The sequence below is a fragment of the Rhizopus delemar genome, genomic scaffold (genome assembly GCF_000149305.1).
Source record: "Rhizopus delemar RA 99-880 supercont3.5 genomic scaffold, whole genome shotgun sequence".
Classification (NCBI taxonomy): Eukaryota; Fungi; Mucoromycota; class Mucoromycetes; order Mucorales; family Rhizopodaceae; genus Rhizopus; species Rhizopus delemar.
Window position 1 is genome coordinate 429,528 of NW_027137831.1, and position 17,778 is coordinate 447,305.

General features: G+C 34.5%; 8 protein-coding genes across 8 annotated transcripts; 6 read left to right on the forward strand and 2 right to left on the reverse strand.

Moving 5' to 3' along the window:
* Window positions 1-2,032: 2,032 nt before the first annotated feature.
* RO3G_06900 (uncharacterized protein) lies at window positions 2,033-2,439 on the forward strand (the record flags this gene model as incomplete). The annotated part of the gene is made up of 3 exons (XM_067661490.1): window positions 2,033-2,041; window positions 2,170-2,294; window positions 2,322-2,439. 3 exons carry the CDS (start codon window positions 2,033-2,035, stop codon window positions 2,437-2,439), a joined length of 252 nt encoding a protein of 83 aa, XP_067517591.1.
* A 2,894-nt stretch (window positions 2,440-5,333) lies between these two features.
* Window positions 5,334-6,307, forward strand: RO3G_06901 (uncharacterized protein; the record flags this gene model as incomplete). Its single annotated transcript, XM_067661491.1, has 5 exons — window positions 5,334-5,345; window positions 5,530-5,608; window positions 5,786-5,836; window positions 5,904-6,010; window positions 6,071-6,307. The coding sequence occupies 5 exons, from the start codon at window positions 5,334-5,336 to the stop codon at window positions 6,305-6,307; spliced, it is 486 nt and encodes a 161-aa protein (XP_067517592.1).
* Window positions 6,308-7,191: 884 nt separating this feature from the next.
* On the forward strand, window positions 7,192-8,681 carry RO3G_06902 (uncharacterized protein; the record flags this gene model as incomplete). The annotated part of the gene is made up of 7 exons (XM_067661492.1): window positions 7,192-7,426; window positions 7,482-7,573; window positions 7,627-7,886; window positions 7,944-8,145; window positions 8,194-8,275; window positions 8,334-8,440; window positions 8,670-8,681. 7 exons carry the CDS (start codon window positions 7,192-7,194, stop codon window positions 8,679-8,681), a joined length of 990 nt encoding a protein of 329 aa, XP_067517593.1.
* Window positions 8,682-8,915: 234 nt separating this feature from the next.
* Window positions 8,916-9,731, reverse strand: RO3G_06903 (mitochondrial 37S ribosomal protein uS15m; the record flags this gene model as incomplete). Its single annotated transcript, XM_067661493.1, has 3 exons — window positions 8,916-9,127; window positions 9,183-9,644; window positions 9,701-9,731. The coding sequence occupies 3 exons, from the start codon at window positions 9,729-9,731 to the stop codon at window positions 8,916-8,918; spliced, it is 705 nt and encodes a 234-aa protein (XP_067517594.1).
* Window positions 9,732-10,675: 944 nt separating this feature from the next.
* RO3G_06904 (uncharacterized protein) lies at window positions 10,676-11,020 on the forward strand (the record flags this gene model as incomplete). The annotated part of the gene is made up of 1 exon (XM_067661494.1): window positions 10,676-11,020. The coding sequence occupies one exon, from the start codon at window positions 10,676-10,678 to the stop codon at window positions 11,018-11,020; it is 345 nt and encodes a 114-aa protein (XP_067517595.1).
* A 2,120-nt stretch (window positions 11,021-13,140) lies between these two features.
* On the forward strand, window positions 13,141-13,950 carry RO3G_06905 (uncharacterized protein; the record flags this gene model as incomplete). The annotated part of the gene is made up of 1 exon (XM_067661495.1): window positions 13,141-13,950. One exon carries the CDS (start codon window positions 13,141-13,143, stop codon window positions 13,948-13,950), a length of 810 nt encoding a protein of 269 aa, XP_067517596.1.
* A 277-nt stretch (window positions 13,951-14,227) lies between these two features.
* RO3G_06906 (uncharacterized protein) lies at window positions 14,228-14,684 on the reverse strand (the record flags this gene model as incomplete). Its single annotated transcript, XM_067661496.1, has 2 exons — window positions 14,228-14,446; window positions 14,493-14,684. The coding sequence occupies 2 exons, from the start codon at window positions 14,682-14,684 to the stop codon at window positions 14,228-14,230; spliced, it is 411 nt and encodes a 136-aa protein (XP_067517597.1).
* Window positions 14,685-15,699: 1,015 nt separating this feature from the next.
* RO3G_06907 (uncharacterized protein) lies at window positions 15,700-16,175 on the forward strand (the record flags this gene model as incomplete). The annotated part of the gene is made up of 4 exons (XM_067661497.1): window positions 15,700-15,834; window positions 15,893-15,988; window positions 16,041-16,094; window positions 16,152-16,175. The coding sequence occupies 4 exons, from the start codon at window positions 15,700-15,702 to the stop codon at window positions 16,173-16,175; spliced, it is 309 nt and encodes a 102-aa protein (XP_067517598.1).
* Between the last annotated feature and the right edge of the window lie 1,603 nt (window positions 16,176-17,778).

Sequence of the window (17,778 nt, forward strand, 5' to 3'; positions counted from 1 at the left end):
AAGTATCCCTACAAGTGATTGTATTACATTAATTACTCTTTGACATATCACAAATCATTATTTATAATAATTTATAGTTTAATGAAACTAATAATAACTTTTTATTAAAAGATACAACCCTTTATTTATGATGTTTATGGCGCCAAATTATGGTTTTTAAAAATAAATTGCGGGATGTCAAATCCCGACCTGCAATTTTTTTTTTTTTTTTTGAAATTGCGGTTTTGTCACTTTTCAAATTGCGGCTGTGCATTTGCTCAACTACATCCAGACGAACTGATGTGAAAAGCATCATGCACTTAATTGGGCCAAATACATAAGTAACATTTAGATTTTTTTTTAAAAAAGCTTGATGAGGTTCATAAACTGTATCCTTTTTTTTTTGACTTTATATTTAAATCATTTACGTGTATTTTAAGCAAAATATAATAGTTCACAGGGAACAATATGTTCTTCTGTAGATAAGCAAGATAACGAAGTTAAGGATCGGGAAGAGGATGCCAACCAGCTCCAGTTTCAAAGTCCCATAATCTTTAGTAATTACCGGGAAATTCAGGTACCACCTTTCCTTGACGAAAATGATCCATAAATTGAGAATGAAGTTATTACCTCAAAACAGAATGCTTTCTTCTGCCGAGGGATCCTTTTCAAGCCTATTGGCATATTCTGCCATCTGTATCCCGTCCGTCATTATGTTGGAAAAGCTAAAGGACCATGTAACTTCTCTCTTTTGTCAGCAGCATTTCCGTCTCTACTAACAGATTATCCCCCCTTACATGGACTACGGCTTGGTAATTCTTTGTATCACTGATGTTCATTATCAGCTATTGGAATCCATCCAGAACAATTCTTTATGGTGTATCTATGATGTTCCCCTTTCTGCGTCTACAAAAATAATTCACCACATTGCGCGTATTCTTATCATGGAATAACACTCTCATGTCCTTCATGTCCTTCAGATCAAGTTCATAAACTATCTAATGGGACCCTCTTGTCTCACTTCCTTCAGCTCCTTCATTCATACCATTCATTCTAGTGGTTCCAGCCGTCTATCACTCCTCTATGTCGTAATTTGTCCCCTTTTCTGGCGCCAATAGCTTCCATCTGATTTTACTCGCTAAAATCGGCCTACATTCACTGCAAACCTGTCAAAGTAATGGATAATACTTGAAACACTTGAAACTAATTTTGGGGTAACCACTTTAAGAGTTGAATACTAGGTTCTAGAGGGATAGCTGGGATCGTTTCATAGGCCAGATAATCGATTTTAGGTACTAATGTACAATTAACGGGCCATCGAACTCTCCAAGTGACAGTTTTTTTGAGAGACAAAAGTGATTTTTAGGCAATTGATTCAACAGAAAATATAGAGGATCAAGGACTGAGAGAGGCATTTGTAATCGCCGGCCTTCATGCAAGTAACGGACGGAGCGCTATTTCGTGAAAAGGTTATTTGGATGATAAGGACATAGCTTTGGCTTTCCACCAAGTAGCCAGACTAACCTCCAGCATAGATATCGGTCACATTCCAGCCGGGACATGAGGACTTACTATGTACTGTTTTCCCAGAAGATTTTGCAAAAAATTGCAAAAGTATTTGAAAATGTCAGATATAAGAGTTTGAAAAAAGTAATTACAATTTTTTAAGAAAAGATTGGTAGTGATATTGAAAAAGAATAACCGGATTTTCATTAAAACTTTACATAGGAAACTAGGAAAGTACAGCTATATTGTATGAACAAAACTTAATACACAGAGTTGACTCTCCTCACAAGCTTGAAGTGTGAAAATGAATGCTACATTAAAGAAAACACTATAGAACTTGTTGGAAAAGCTATGCAACATGTTTAGAATCATTTATCTGTCGACCTGAGTTTTCTCTAAAATCATACATTGTTATTTGAGATAGTTTAAAGCGTAATTGCTTCATTGCTTAGTTTTTGTATCGAACACTTTAACAAGTACCTAAAACTCTCTTTAAAGAATGTTAGGAATTGACTGTCTCATACTAGCAAGGTTGCTTTCTTGATTCATGGTCAAGGTACATATTAGTATGGAATTGATGCAACATCAAATATATATCTTTTTGTTTTTTTTCCTCTTTCTGGATCGATGCTCCCATAGTCCTTCCAGTCCTGTGTAGCATATTTTGATAGACAAACATTGTAGCTGGGTACTCTGAAGGGTTCATCAGAAAGTGGTTTGTCTGGAATGGAACCCTTTGGTGGCCAGGAAGCCAAATCGGGCAATGTTACTCAAGCTGAACTTAGCCTGGTTCATTCCAGATTTTTGGAGTAAGACGATTACGTTACTTTTCTTAGGAATCGCTCTGAGCATACCGCTGTTCTTCAGGCACATTGTGTGAACACACTGACTAGCTATGCTACTGCCCATCCGATTCACCGAGAACTCCGGCTATCATCTTATTTCAGGAACTAGCTTGCTGATCATTCATTGATTTTCAACTTAAGATGGAAATTTAGTAATGAGACTACCTTTGTGATGGAAAACTGGTCTTCTCTAAACTTCAGGCTTCATGAACCCATTCGCGGTATGGGTTTTCGAAGAACCTTTCAAAAAAATTACTTCTGTGTTCTGAGCGATGAATTTCAAACAACCAGGTGCTGTTCACATCATGAGGAAATAATCCATTCCTACTTATGTAAGTGAGCTATTGATATCTATTTAAGCTAATCTATTTTCCATTTTCTGTCATTGCATCAGGGGCTATATTAAAACAACTCTTTTACGGCACATACAGGCTTATGACATTATACGGGATTCGTTGCCAGAATGAAGTTCATGCCTGTTTCTGCTGTATTGCCAAGAATAATGGACTGCAAATAGTCGTCTGATGTTGCATATTTGTCTTTAACACACTTGAGTTTAAATGTCTCTAACACTTTCTTCTCTGTTGTCTTGCTAACGTACAGTGATTTGCGTTTGAAAATAGAGTTCTTGGGAATAAAAATAGAAATTTTATTTTGACCATAGAGTTTTTCTTTGGCCAATAGAGAAACTTTATAGAAATAGATTATTCACAATCTGTCCATATTGCGCCATTTTGGAAATTAATCATTGTTAAATTGCGCATTTAGAAGAGAAAATAGAAAAGTGTAAAGCATTAGCTTCCTCTGCTGAGCAGCCTTCAAAAAAAAAAGGCCTTCGTGATCGTTTTCAGAGAGGGATATTCGCAGAAGCTCTAGCGTATAAGAACTTTGATTATAAACTGAGAAAAGTAAACAACTTGTAGCCCTTGAAATAAACTGATAAAGGTAGTTCATGGTTACTTTTTCTTTTTTGGAATACAAAGCTCGAGTTTCCTACATAAATTTGTATAATATTTCTTGTGTGTCCTTTTTTTAGCTTAATTTTATCTTTCCCTCGGCTTGTTTTTGTCATTCTGGACTCCATCGCTTTGTATGCATTGGTATAACTTGCTAGTGTTCTCTCTTTTTTTTTTCAACATTCACAATGTCCTCTTCTACTTGCTTATGTAGAAAAAAAGCTAGGCAAACCACCTTTGTTTCAATATTAATAAAAGGGGGGGTTTCGTTCTGAGCTTTTTCGCTTTGTCTACATTGTTGTAGCGTGTTGATTTTCTTTTCTTCAGCGTTAGCAGCATCCTCAAACACAGGCTTAAATAAATAAAAAGTGAACTGTCTTTATTTTGATACATTAGAATAAAATTTGCTTGTTTCTAGTATTGATTCCTTATTGTTCTTTGATTTGCCTACATATTAGTAAAGTAACTCTAGATAATCGAAATAAAACGTAATTCCACATACAGGTTCAAGCCATGTCGCTTCTAAGCATTAAAGTTGTTGAAAACGCCTTTTTTTCAAAACTATCATGTGTTTGCTATTTAAATTTGCTATAAACCTGTTTAACGCTAGGCCTTATAGTTTACGACGACCACCTTATACTATACAATAGCCGCCTCTTATATTATAACAACCATCCAAAATATCAAAAATAGAACAAAATCATAAAATCCAAAAACACATAAATAACCCATATAATAATCTCAAAAATACTTGCTTTCTTCACTTCTTATTTACTTTTTTTTTTCTTTTTATCAAATAAATATTCTTTTAAAGAGGCAAACTATCTCTTGTTTTATTTAACATGAACAAGAAGTCCCTTGAAGTTATTATACCTCATTGTAAATCTCTTTTTTTATTTACTTTAATCAAAGCAGTCTGATCTACTTTTTAAGATCTGGTGGTCACTATAACAAGTGAATCAAGCCAAATCCGACTCATATAAAGACAACTCTTATATCAATTACACTCAAATCTGTTTATTTAAACCGTAACCCAATGCACCCAAGCAAATTATTACAATGTAATTGGTAACAAACCAAACAATAAAATTGCTTCATTTGCACCATAGTGGATCGTACCTATTTGTTTCAAAAAATGACTTTTGCAAACGTGTAAGCTATTATTAAAAATAATCCAAACACTTATTAACTTTTGGATAGTTTAAATTTTAGAAATTTTCTGCTAAATCATTCTTTGAAAAGAGATTTGAACATTACCGATTTTTATGGAAGTAATGGCATTTTTTTGAAGAAGGGATTCTGTTGGAAATTTGATCAAAGAGACAGTTGAACAAATATTAAAAGGAAGATACCGAATATAATGTGGTTCTTCGTGAAATCTGCGTTAATCTAAGTGCTGGTGATTATTTGGTATGCTCAGTATTATACCTTTGCATGATTTTATTGTTTATATTGGAACTCTTAGGCTTTGAGAACTGAATTCTGTGAACTATATTGGAAACGAAAAAGCTAGCCGGTGATACAAGAAGAAAGCAAACATATAATGCTATTGGAAAAAGAACTGGCAAAAGATTAAAATCAAGTAATGTATCTTGGCAGAAGTTAATTAATTTATAAGCTTTATCATACTAAAGATTTAATTATAGATATTTCCCGATGAGCAAGACACGACACTAACTGGTTTTGAGAAATCCGTTGGGTCAATGATAAAACTACATGCAGATCAAATCTACACGAATAAGAAATATACGGAAATGGACAACTGCTAAAAATTCTGTAAGGTAAAAAAAAAAAAAAAAAAAAAAAGAACTTAATGCTTTAATTAGCTTTAATAACTGGATTTGACACGCAATACAGCAACGGCTTTAATTCAATAGTAGATCTCACTAAAAACAACCCTCAAAAATCTACCCAAAAATTTATTTTTACCGATAAACAATGGAACGAACTTAACAGTATGTGGAATAAGAGAATGGATTGGATTCCCATCAGTAAAAATATAACCGAGGAATTAAAAGAGATAGAGAAGGTAAGCATAAGTGTTACAATGGTTAACAAGGTAATGATATATCAAGTCTACATAGCTTGCCGGACATAATATCAAGGAAGCTTACAAGCTGTCTTTCAACAAGCAAATAAAATATGCATTTGAAGAAGAGGAGTCTTGTTTTAAGATTTATTCATTGATGTAGGTTTTTTTTTTTGTATATTTTTATTATTTCCACTAACTATTTGTTTGTTAGTCTAGGCGCCCTAAACTCAAATGCACAAAATATACTTCAGTTCAACAACAAGAAGGATCCAACGGAACAAGACTTTGTAGTAAAGATTTGGGGACCAATTTTTTCTACCATTTTTGACGACTCAGCTTTGTTCACAAAATGGTAAATTTAAAATAAATAGATGTTCTCATAAATTTAATTATCATTTCTCCAATTTAGGGGTGACTCTATTAATGAAGAATCTTCTAAAGCAAAAAGAGAAATGGACAATGAAAAGTTCCCATCGGTGACAAAGTCGACTGTAGAGTTTGCACTCAAAACTCCGATGGTAAAGTCATCAATTTAATTAATATCGAGTTTGCAAGAAGGCAAAGTTAACAAGATTAAATTGGTAGATAACGGTTTAAATGCTGCTAACAAGTTAGGATCTTTACGTCTTCCCTCGACAGGACTTGATATGAGAAAGGCACGAACTCTGATAGAACGCTTGTTCACAACCAAAGTAAGGTTATAAATCAACTAAGCTTTCCAAATTTTTTAATTGTTTGATCCTTCTATATAGAAAGATGCCAAATATTTGGCAAAGTGCCACACAATTCTTTCAAATGGAGTTGCCCTTGCTTTGAAGAGCACGAATCAAAAGCAAAACAACAAACGCTCTCCATACGATAAAGAACAAGATGACGAAATAAAATCGGGTCACTACTGTGCTTGGATTCGTGGAAGTTGGTTTCCACCACTACAGAAGAAGGATAAGCCTTATTATGGGCAATACCCTCCCGGTCTTTTTAAACATTAAATGAATTAGTCGCTCATTTCTGATTATGCAATTCTCACTCAAAATTTGACACTCCTTATGAATTATGCTTTATGTTCTTTTATTTTATGATACTTTATACAAATATATATCTTATTTATACTCTGCTCCATTGTGAATTACGTAAGAGCATCTTCAACGGATCAGGTTTTGTTAAAAGGAAAACCTATTGTAAAGCTAATAGGGTTGAAAAACATCAGATAATTTAGACAAATTTAAGTTGAGCCGTTGGAGATTCTCTAACCACCCAATCTTTTTTATAAACTAAAAGCCTCCAAGCCGATATTATTTTACAGGTATAAACCATTAAGAATAAGGTAGAATTATCACATGTTTTGTATCTTTTCTGTATTTATAAAATGATGCTGTTAACTCTTAGTTGCTACTAGCATGCCCAAGTATTCGTGATTCTTTATTTTTGTTTTGTGTGTTCATCTCAGCTATTAAGAAGTTACAGATAATTGTTGCTCTTTTGGATCATAGGGAACTATGTTAAGAAAATCCCAAATATAGAACACTAAAAGCAATTGTCATTATTTATACAAAGATTGTTGTAGTTTTTTATAAACAAAGGATCATGATTTATGTCTTTTGTATAATTCAATACGAGATTTCAATTATATCTTTAATGTTGCTGACTGTAAACTTGATCAAGACATTAGCCACGCCCATATCCTGATATACCAGATGCAAACAATATAAAGCTAGCCACGCCCACTTCATATTAATTCACCAAGATAGTGCTAGTTATATCTGTATCTAACATTAAGTTTTTTTTTTTATCATAAATTTTCTCTATTGGCCAAAGAAAAATCCCAAAAATTCTATTTTCAAACGCAAATCGCTATATTCTTTCTCATCCAAATATGTCAACTCTACTTTTCAGCGAAAATAAAGATCCAGATATTTTACTTGTTAACAATAAAAAGAAAAACAAAATAGAGAATGAATTAGAAGAAATTTACAAGGAAGCGACACCGGATCTTCCATTAAGTAAATCACTTTATTTACTTGTCAATGTACACGGAAAAGTATTTGATAAAGCAGTACAGACCATTAGGCAGTCAAATAAACTTGAACTTTCACTTAAACTGTCTGAATGTAAATAGAAAAAAAAAAAAAAGACAATACAAATCAGTCTAATATGTACATACAGCACCTACTATTAAAGCTTTGCTTTCAATCGAGAAATACTTTGAAACCAACCCAACTCATTTTAATCATGTTTACGAGCCCTTAAAAGAAAAGGTTTATTGGTTAAAACAAAAGAGGGAAGGAAACTGACAGCTAAGATTACATAGATATTAAAAGTGAATCATCCACAGCATGAAGCATCTATGAGAATCTTGGGGTATTTCTTACTTTATTCAAATACTTTTCAAGCAATGGCCCGAGATTTTATTTACCAGCAAATTGCGAGTGATAATAAACGCGATCAATTATCGTCTATTGTGCTATTACGGTTTTTATATACACACTACATCAAGTCGTCATCAGAGGAGCATTTGGACTTTATATCACATTTTATGCCTATCATTGTACAAGTCACTGAAAAATACAGGTAAAAATAAAAAAAGTAGGGTATTAAAGAAGAGAGTTGCAATTATTATTGTTTTAGTGAATCGGCCACATTGCTATCATGTTCTGCTTGTGAGCTATCATTAATATACTGCTGGTATTTATATAATCAATTCAGTCAGGAAGGATTCAGAAATGATAAAAAAGCTATTATTATGGAGATTGAAGAAGAAACGAAAGAGAAGGGAACAATGGAAAATGTTATTAAACAAACAAACAAACTGATAAATATCATTCGAAAGGTAATAATAGCACTGTTCTTGCTTATTTATATTTCATTATGTAATTAGTGGCATAAAACAAAAGATGAATTAAGTGAGGTTGCTTATGATGAGTTGAGTCAGTTAATATCGTCTATTTCAAATGAACCTGGTAATGTAAATGAGATTATATATACACTTATATATTAATGTAATACTGTGTAGTATAGATGCAACACATGCCTTTCAACTCATCACGACCTACTTAACACCAAAATCAGTTCTAAGTGAGAAACCGTTGACAATGAAAAAGTTAAAGTCGATTGTATCATTCAAGGTAACTTGCTATATAATAAACGACATTAGGGTAATAATAATATATTATATTAGGAAGAAGATGCCTCATCCATCTTACTTTCTAAGGCTAAATTGCTTTTATTACTCATACTACAAAATGGGTATTACTATAAAACATATTCAAAAGAAGAAGCATTACCAGAAGAAGCTATAATTATGAAAGAATGCTTTTTAAAAGAATACGAAAAGGTAACAATGATAATTGTAAGTGTAAGTGGTGATAATGACCAAGCTGATAGGTTAAAAATGATAAAAAAAGCATCATTTCTAGTCTATTTATTCATTTACCTTATCTTTGTCCTCCTCCGCCTCATTCTTGCTTTAAATACTCTGCTGCTATCACTATCTGTAATCAATGTAAATCAACTACCACACAAAAAAAGGCAAATGTAGCTTATTATTACAAGATACAATAAATGCTTTTTATTCTGCTTTTTTGGGGGGGATTTTTTTTTTTACAAAGTAAGTTCTCCTTCTACTGCTCTAGGTTGCAATCCTAATTGTTCTAAACATGAATAGTATCTTTCAGGATTTTTTGATTTGAGATATTTCAAAATCTTTGCACGATCATGAACCATTGTACGTAATTGTTTGTAGTTGTGTTTATCTTTACGATGCTGATTCAAGTGGTTGTTGAGGTTGTGTATGCGTACAGTCAAAATAGCAGCTACCAAAAGAATAAATATACAGTCTATAGATCTATCTATAGTCTTATTATTTACCTTGTACTTCTGGACTACCTGTATCTCCTTCTTTTCTTTTAAACCAGTCAATGGCTTTATGCACATTCCAAATTTGCACTGCTTTTGCATTACCGTTTTGAAGACTAATCAGCTTTTGTACTGTCGTCACCTTGGCCTGCTCTTGCTTTAATGCTGACTCCATACCGTCCACGGCTGCCTTATGACTGGCTTCAATGGATCTTTTAGGGGTTTCGTTGAATAAAAACGCTTGGTCATTTTCGTCCAAAAAATGCATGTATCCTGTCTTGTGTTGCCCATAAGCTTCAGCTGGCGTCAAAAGAGTTTCAAAAAAGGTTGTGGGTTGACTGACGACAAATGAAGGTTGGGTACGTTCAAGTTCGGCTAATTTGGCTGCTCGTTTAGCCAAGTTTTCTTTCTTGACTTGTTTAGGATGTTTTTTGGCAAAAGAAGTAGCTGAACTGTGAAATCCTTGCTTCAAGACTATAATTACATTTAATAAAAGCAAAAGGCATGATTATTTGATTAAAAGAGTTTACCAGAACGACAATTATATAGACGGCTCAACATGCTTTAATAATAGAGGTGACCCTGTCAAAGGAGAAAAAAAAAATACAGCACAAAAAATAAATAGCATGAGCCACCAGTGACTGTTTATTTTATATAGTACTTTGGTTAACTTCAATCAAGGTTATTTCCTTTTTCGTCTTTTTCCGAGTACTCATCCCGACCAAAAGAAAAACAGATTTCAGCCAAACTGGCTTTCTCTTTTCAACCGAATTTCAGTTACGGAAAGAATAAATGCAGTCAATGTTTTAACTGACAACAATCAGAAAGATGATCTTCAAATATTTGAACATTTAGATTCTTAGGAACAGTTGAAAAAGAACAGTAAAATGTCAAAAATGGTTATGAATTTATGCTCATCATTTGAGAGCTTGGGCATTTCAAAAACGACTTTATATAATCATTTAAATGAGAACTGCACGATCACATTTAGGGAAAAAATAAGAAAGATTGTTGTTGAGCGAAATTCTCTTGAAATGCGAAAAGAAAGTGATATTGGATTTTGCCTTCAACTTTGCAGACTTTATTTTTTCACTTTGCAGCTTTTTCCGCTTTCCTACACTTTGATTAAATTTGAGAAACAATGCAACACTCCTCTTTTTTTTTTTTTACGCTACAAAACAACGACAGCTACCACTCAATTTCGATATTTATTTCATCAACCAATGCCTATAGACTCCAATAGTCTTCAGGGACCGGCGAACCATCCTTTGTCCTCAGAGGAAGTTGATTCTCTTCTCTCAACATTTATTGAAGAGCGTAAACGCTTAATATGCCCAAACTGTAATCAACAAGATCACTTCCGACGACATGATTCTACCAAATCAGACCCACCACACCTCTTGTTCCGCTGCGTTAGCTGTCGCAAGTGCTTTCAAGCAACATCAATGAAGCATATTATTCAAGACCCATGTCAAGGGCGACCACAACTGCAAACACCGACAGACATGGAACAAACTAGATTTTCCCAAGAAACTAACCATACGCACACACCAACAATCAGCTATAGCCAAAACGACCTGAAGACTCTTCTTGATACAATCCAACACTTGACCCAAGAGCTCCAACAGGCAAGAGCGGAAATGGATCAAATTTGCTCTCAACTTGATAAAATCCAGCAACAAATTTTACAACAAACACAAACTGTAGACCCCTTTCCCAGTTTAAATCGACACCCTCCTTACCAAAATCCCGAAGCTATGACCCAAATGACTAACATTGAAACCGCTCCCTGGCATGAACCTGCTAAGGTACAATGTATTAAAGACAATCCATTTGCAAGTCGTCACTAAAGATGCCTACAGTACCAAGAGGCTGCTGCACACTTCCTTCAGCCACCATCAGACAATCAAGGATTCCCCAATCTATTTACGATCCTACGAAGGCTAGAGTTCCAATTGGACAGGTTAGATGCCGATTGCGTAAGCTTGACATACATTATCCTGATCGAAACATCCTGACCTTATTGATTGACAATGGCTACGCTGCTGAACTGCGACAGCAACTTTAGTAATTCAAGGCTACCATTAAAGATGACTTTGACCCTTGTAGACCTCAAAATCTTAGGGATCCTAAATTCGCTCATTTGCCACTAGAAGAACGTATACACCGCGCTTTTATGCATCCTTGTGACCGTATGGAACGCGCATTCTAGTTCATAAGAGTACCCGTCAAGTTTGCTGTTGCTCACCATTTCTTCTCTAAAGGATGAATTAGCCAAAAAACACTTTAGACAGCATTCTATCACGACGTCCAGGACACCAAGAATGAGTAGATGATCTATTCTACTCAGAGGACGATCAAATGAGCACAACTAATGAACATGAAGATAACCACAGTTCATCAAACGATGCCGACAGCTCCCAGCATAGCATTGATTTTGATATTTCATGAACCAACTAAATGTCATGCTCTTCAACGCTACCGGGTTACCCAAACAAGCTAAATCGTCTATTCTATCGATAGCAGAACACTCATCTGTCTTATTAATGGTAGAAACTTGGTTTTACTACCAAATAGATACTCCCACCCATTGGAAACGATACCATACAGATGGAATAAAAACACATCCGCTCGCCACCAAAGACATCCCAAGGCATCAGTCTTTTGGTTAACCCTGCATGTCAATTCCATGTGCATCATCTACCCAACAAACGATACTGAAGACCTGTGTATGTGTTCGTGTACCGTAAGACCGAGTTTCCTATTCCAATTGGAATAGTAGACATTTAACCTTTCTCTCTCTTTTTTTTTTTCTCTGCTGTAAATTGAGATTTTATTCTTGTTTTTTAGGGGGTGCTTTTTTAAGCTACTAACAAGTATTTTTTTTTTCAAAGTTCCTTTACAGTGTTTTAAATATTAAGAAAAAAAGGAATGGACTGAGTGGGGTCAATGCATGTTTCACTACGCATTTTCCGGACGGCAATGTAATAAAAGAGGGCTAAGCTCTATAGAGTGAATTAGAAGGCGAGTATGTTTGCGTTTATCTTCACTTTGAATGATATCTAAAGAAGTTACACAGCAGAAGGCACGTAAAAAGGACAAATATGGTTGTTATTTCCATAAAAAAATGTCTTGGCTTTGTATCTTGTAAGCATTCTAAGTGCGGTTTCTTTGAAAACAATTGCAGGCGATGAGTTCTCAAGAAATAGATTGAGAAACAGTAGTTAGGTTTTTACAAATACAATCATAAAGTAGATTTTGAATTTGGTAAAGGAAAGTGAATGCTGAAACACAATAGAAAGAGTAGCGACAATCAATGCTTGCTCGAGTATCTTGCAACTGTTGACAGAAAACTCGGTGAAAGGTCCCTTGTCAAATCTAGAAAGGCTGTTGCTCTGGTGGAAAAGTGACACCTTCTTTTAGAATCTTTGAGCAGAGTTCGATTGAAGAGGATGCTACTGTAAAAAGCAATTATATTCTTTGAACATCTGCAATTGACTAGGTTATCTTTTACAACAGCATCTTTTGCCAGTGACTTGGGTCACGATCATCCAAAGTCTCACACTTTTCAAGGACAGTGTGAGGAGGGGTGTACAAATGGAACCTTCCTAAAACAACAGGTTGAATCACATGAGCGAATCAAAAGTACAAAAAGGACATGTTTATGCTGATTCTATTTTCAACCAATGAAAATAAAGATTAAGGTCAACGTGGATTTGGTTTATAACATCAAGCAAACAGAAAAAAGAGGTTACTAATTCTTTCTTTTCTTTTCTATCGAATGACATTCATCAAACATTTCAAGTTTAATTTTCATCAAAAGAAACAGTGTGGTTTATATCGATTACCAGAAGAACTTTTAATATGTGTTTATCAACACTTGAATACAGTGAGCTGTACTCTGGCATTTGCATCGACTTGTAAAAGGTTAAGACGTATCGCTCAGGACCCACGTTCAAAAGCGAGTTGGATGGTGACTCGTTATGGTGTTCAATTTGCAATTTATTATGCTCTTTTGACAATACCCGAACAGTGTACTCGACGTTTTATTCAGACTTTACTTCATCTTGGTGCTCGTGTACCTCGATGTCTCATTCAAGTCTTGGTTCAAAGTTATGGTAAAGCAGAATATCAACAAAGAAAACAAAAAGGGCTTAAACATGATCCTTTCACGATCACCATTCAACGTATACCATTCGAAGGCTATGTGACTTTAATCAATCAAACATCGACACTTGACATCCAACGCGATTCACTCGCTCACTTTTCTTCTTCTCTAACCCATCCAACCGACCTTGACTGGCAAAAAGAATTAGACCATCATCTCTTCTTTCCTATTCCCACACACACAGCCCATAACTTTCGACCTATCCTTAAATTAGCTCAAATGGACCCCATGCGTTATGAACGTATTGCGCCCCTCTTTTCTATTGATCCTATCGCTCGTGCTGCCCTTTGGCAATCGATTCTCAGTGTTCTATTTGATGAAGCCTTTCGAACAACACCCCTGACAAAAGAACGAAGACAACAATTAGACATACTCTCGTGCGTCATCCGTCGTCCACTCCACACCGCAAAAGACCAAGCTGTATTCCATCAAGCCTTTGCTGATTTCTTCAACAAATATCCTCGAGGTTATTGTGATCAGGCCGCGATGGATCGTATGTTGAATCTGTTGATGACTTATGTGCAACCGATCGATTTCTCAGTGAAACAGGCCTTACGATTGGTGAAGGATGTCAGGAGTGACATAAAAGAGATGTTGGAAAAATTTATTTAAAAATCTGTGTTACGTCAATCCAAATAAAAATCATTCGTCTTCAATCACTAAAGTAGCACTGGGCCATAAGCTTGGAATGGTGGACAGTTTGATGTCTTTATCTGGTTCATATTGCATTCGAGGATAAGAATTATGAATCTTGAATGTGTATTTGTGTAGATAATCTTTTGGTTTTATAGCATTCATTTGATGACTCTTTGCTTTTAATAAAGGATAGATTTCAATGAATTGATAAAGTGTCTAGTTTAAATCAAATCAATTTCAATTGAATCTCTTCTCATTCACTTACATCCAAACTATCCTCTTCATCAAATGAACGAACCATACGTTCTCCATTCGGCAAACGAAAATTTAATCTTGTCAACCTGCCTTCTTTTGGTTCTTTAGGGAATTGAGAAAAGAGATAAAGCACATATCTTTCCCTCTTTTCTTCTTCTTCTTCTCTTTCTCTTTTCCTTTTCTCTTCTTCTTCTCTTTCTTTCTTTATTTTCCTTGCCTTTTTAAATCAGATCAGTTTCATGATTTACAACCTTCTTTCTTACTTTTTCTTGATCTGCTCTTAAACTTTTTAAATAAGCCATGTCTTGTTCCTCTCTTAATCTTCTCTCATTCTCTCTTTCATTTTCCTCTCCAGTGCTTATCGTCGTCTCACCCAGTTTTTGAATCACTGAATCCAACCTGGCCTTCATCTCTTCAGCATCATGATATCCTTCTAACCGTTCAATCACAGTCATCTTTCTATCTTTGAATCCAATAAGAGCACTAAAAGGATATCGGGTGGCCTTTAAACCAAAACTCACTTTTATACTTTTATCAACTGTCTCTTGTCTCTCTCTCTTTTTATTCTTTTTACCTTCATGTGATTCGGTCTCTTTCACATTTCCTCCCCAAACCAAAATATTCTTTTCTCTTGTATAATCAATCAAGCAGGTTGATGTCAGTGTCTCTCTACACATGAAACCATCAATCTCTCTCTCACATCCTATCTCATTCTTACCTGCAAAATAATTGGGTCTGATCATGGTCATCACTTTGCAAAATAACCAACAAGAGTCTTGATTCATTTCTTGCTTTTTCTAATGCTTGATTGTATCCAGCTTGAAAGAAATCTAGATGACTTGAACCATATCGAGATTCAAATACCTGCTTAAAATCATACGCCAATAAATCTGTATTGTCCTTGATCAGCCTCTTTTTTTGGGATAAAATCAATCGTGCTTTTTTATAGTTAACATCGGGACGTGTTTTAAAATGTTTAAGCTTGTTTTACATGCAAAAGAAAATAAAGACCAAGTGACGTTCCAGGCGAGACCCAAGGGCCAAAATAAAAGAAATCGAAACCCAAACGGCCTTCGTTCTCGACGGACCGCAGACACGGGTTGAATGGAGCGACTGGTTTCGTATCGATGGTCAATGGCTCTCTTTTTCGATTAAAATCAGTTCTTTACTGTTTGGATGCTCGTTTTATTTTTACTTGTAAATCCCAATTGTGTTTTAAAAGTTGACTTAGGGCCTCGTCTACCTTAGTCTTTGTAATCGTCTAAGACAAACAACTCAATACGACAAGTACAAGAAGATCGCCTTGTTTTCTACTCACTTGGTATCGAGACACACTTTCTCTTTGTTCTCGAGTTAAACTATCCATGTTTTAAAGAGAGAAAAATAAAGAGAGAGAGAGAGGGACAAACGGACTGATATTTTTTTTTTTTTTTTGCTTTTTATTTTTTATTTTTTTTTTTCACATATAAAATGGCCGAAGTGAGTGCTGTACCTTCTACTGATGTTGGGGCTGTCGAAGAGCCTCTTGATCTCGTTAGACTTTCTTTGGACGAACGTGTCTATGTTAAATTAAGAGGAGATCGTGAATTAACTGGAATTTTACACGTAAAAAAAAAAAATACAATAGCAAAAAAGGAATAGTTTAGATTGAAAGCATGTATAGGCTTATGATGGACACTTGAATATGGTTTTGGGTGAAGTGGAAGAAACAATTACAATGGTTGATGTTAATGAAGAAACTTTAGAGGAAGTTATTAGAGTAAACATCTCATTAATCATGTCTTATTTTATATCTAATTTTATAAATGTAGACTGTAAAAAGAACTTTTGAAATGCTTTTTGTTCGTGGCGATGGTGTTATTTTGGTAACAAGGAAAAAATGGATTATAGTTTTGTTCTTGCTCTGATATTTTGTTTCTTAGGTCTCCCCTCCTTCACGTACATAATAAAAAAAAAATGACTTTGATCAATTTTGCTTTTTTTTTTTTTCTTTTTCTTTTTTCCTTGGTGGATGGATAAAACGATGTTTACAAAGCAAGACAGGATGTAGTAGACTCAAATCTTTATTGAAGTCCAAATATTTCTTCAACAAAAAGAAAAAGTCAAATTTAATACTTTTTTTATTGATATTTGCCTTATTCACCTACCAATGGTATATTATAAAGGGTTGAAAGATAATCAGATCATGATCTACGCACTTGTTCAATCCAGAACGATTTCCCCCCAAAGAACAGACATTTTATTCTAAGCGAGAAAGAGTAAAAGGAAAAGAAGGAATTCGAGTATGTTACAAATCTTTATAGAAAGCATACCGCCCCTTAGTTTCTTTTTTTCATCGAGATACAAGTATACTCCATTGTGCATAAAAGTCTTTTTTGATGGGTATTTTAAACTTTTGAATACATGTGAGTAGCTCTTGCAATAAACCATCTGGATACTACAGACAAGACAGAAGAATACAGGATAATAACATGTTTTCTATTCAAATTTTATCACCTCTCTTGATCATGAGAAAATACTCATTTAAGTTGTACGATAAGAGTGCGGCACTGTCAAAAAGCATCAATTCATATGTATCGGCATAGTGTAAATAGACAGTTGCAATTTGCTGATGTAGTATACTTGCATCATTTTAGCCCACAGTGTTCATGTTGTTGATTGCTAGATACATGAACGAGTTCTTTTCATTGTTGAACTCAATTTCTATCATTCCTAACATCGCCCACTCGGATACTTCAAGTCGTTGGTCTGCTTGCTACTCAAAAGTGTTCTTGTTCCCACCAGAAGTGGTATTAAAGATCATAAGAACCTATGAATATGAATAAAACGCAATTGAAGTCTAAATATGCGAAAAGTTTCAATAGATATGCTTTAAACTATGTTCAAGAGTCATAGTTTAATAGATAATCTACGGAAATTACAGTAAAGCTCGATAAGCAGTTTCTAAATAAAGAAGAATATAACAGTTAAAAAAGACCACGTAAAAAAATTCTGATGTATAGCCTCTAAAGCAGGACATCTATGTTGATTAGAAAAGTAATGCGTATTTAGGCTACATGAAGTAAATAGACTTTATGACAAGTTTATTAGCTATCTCAGATCAAGTAATACAAAATAAAAGTATCTAACTCTCAAGAGTTTATCCAAATATCTAAAGTTCATTTTGATGTCTATCGCGCTTAAAGATTAAAAAATGATATCCAATATTTTCTATGCTTTTTGTGGAAAATAATTGCTGTAGGGTATTCACCTTTTATGCTTCCAACCTGAATTTATGAGGTTACAAGTTATTATATTTTTTCTTTTGACTTTTTTTTTTAAAAAAAAAAATAATGCATATTTTGAATGCCATCTTTTGTTAAATCAATTAAGCATATCAATGCACAAAACTCTATACTTTGTAACCCCTCTTTCAGTGACTTCAGGAAAGCATGCCATTTACTATGACCTTAAGATATAAGACACTGTTCTTTCCATACTCTGGATTTTCAACCACAGGAAATTTACAAGACAATATGTCGATTCAACGGTCTCAATTCATAGTACGCG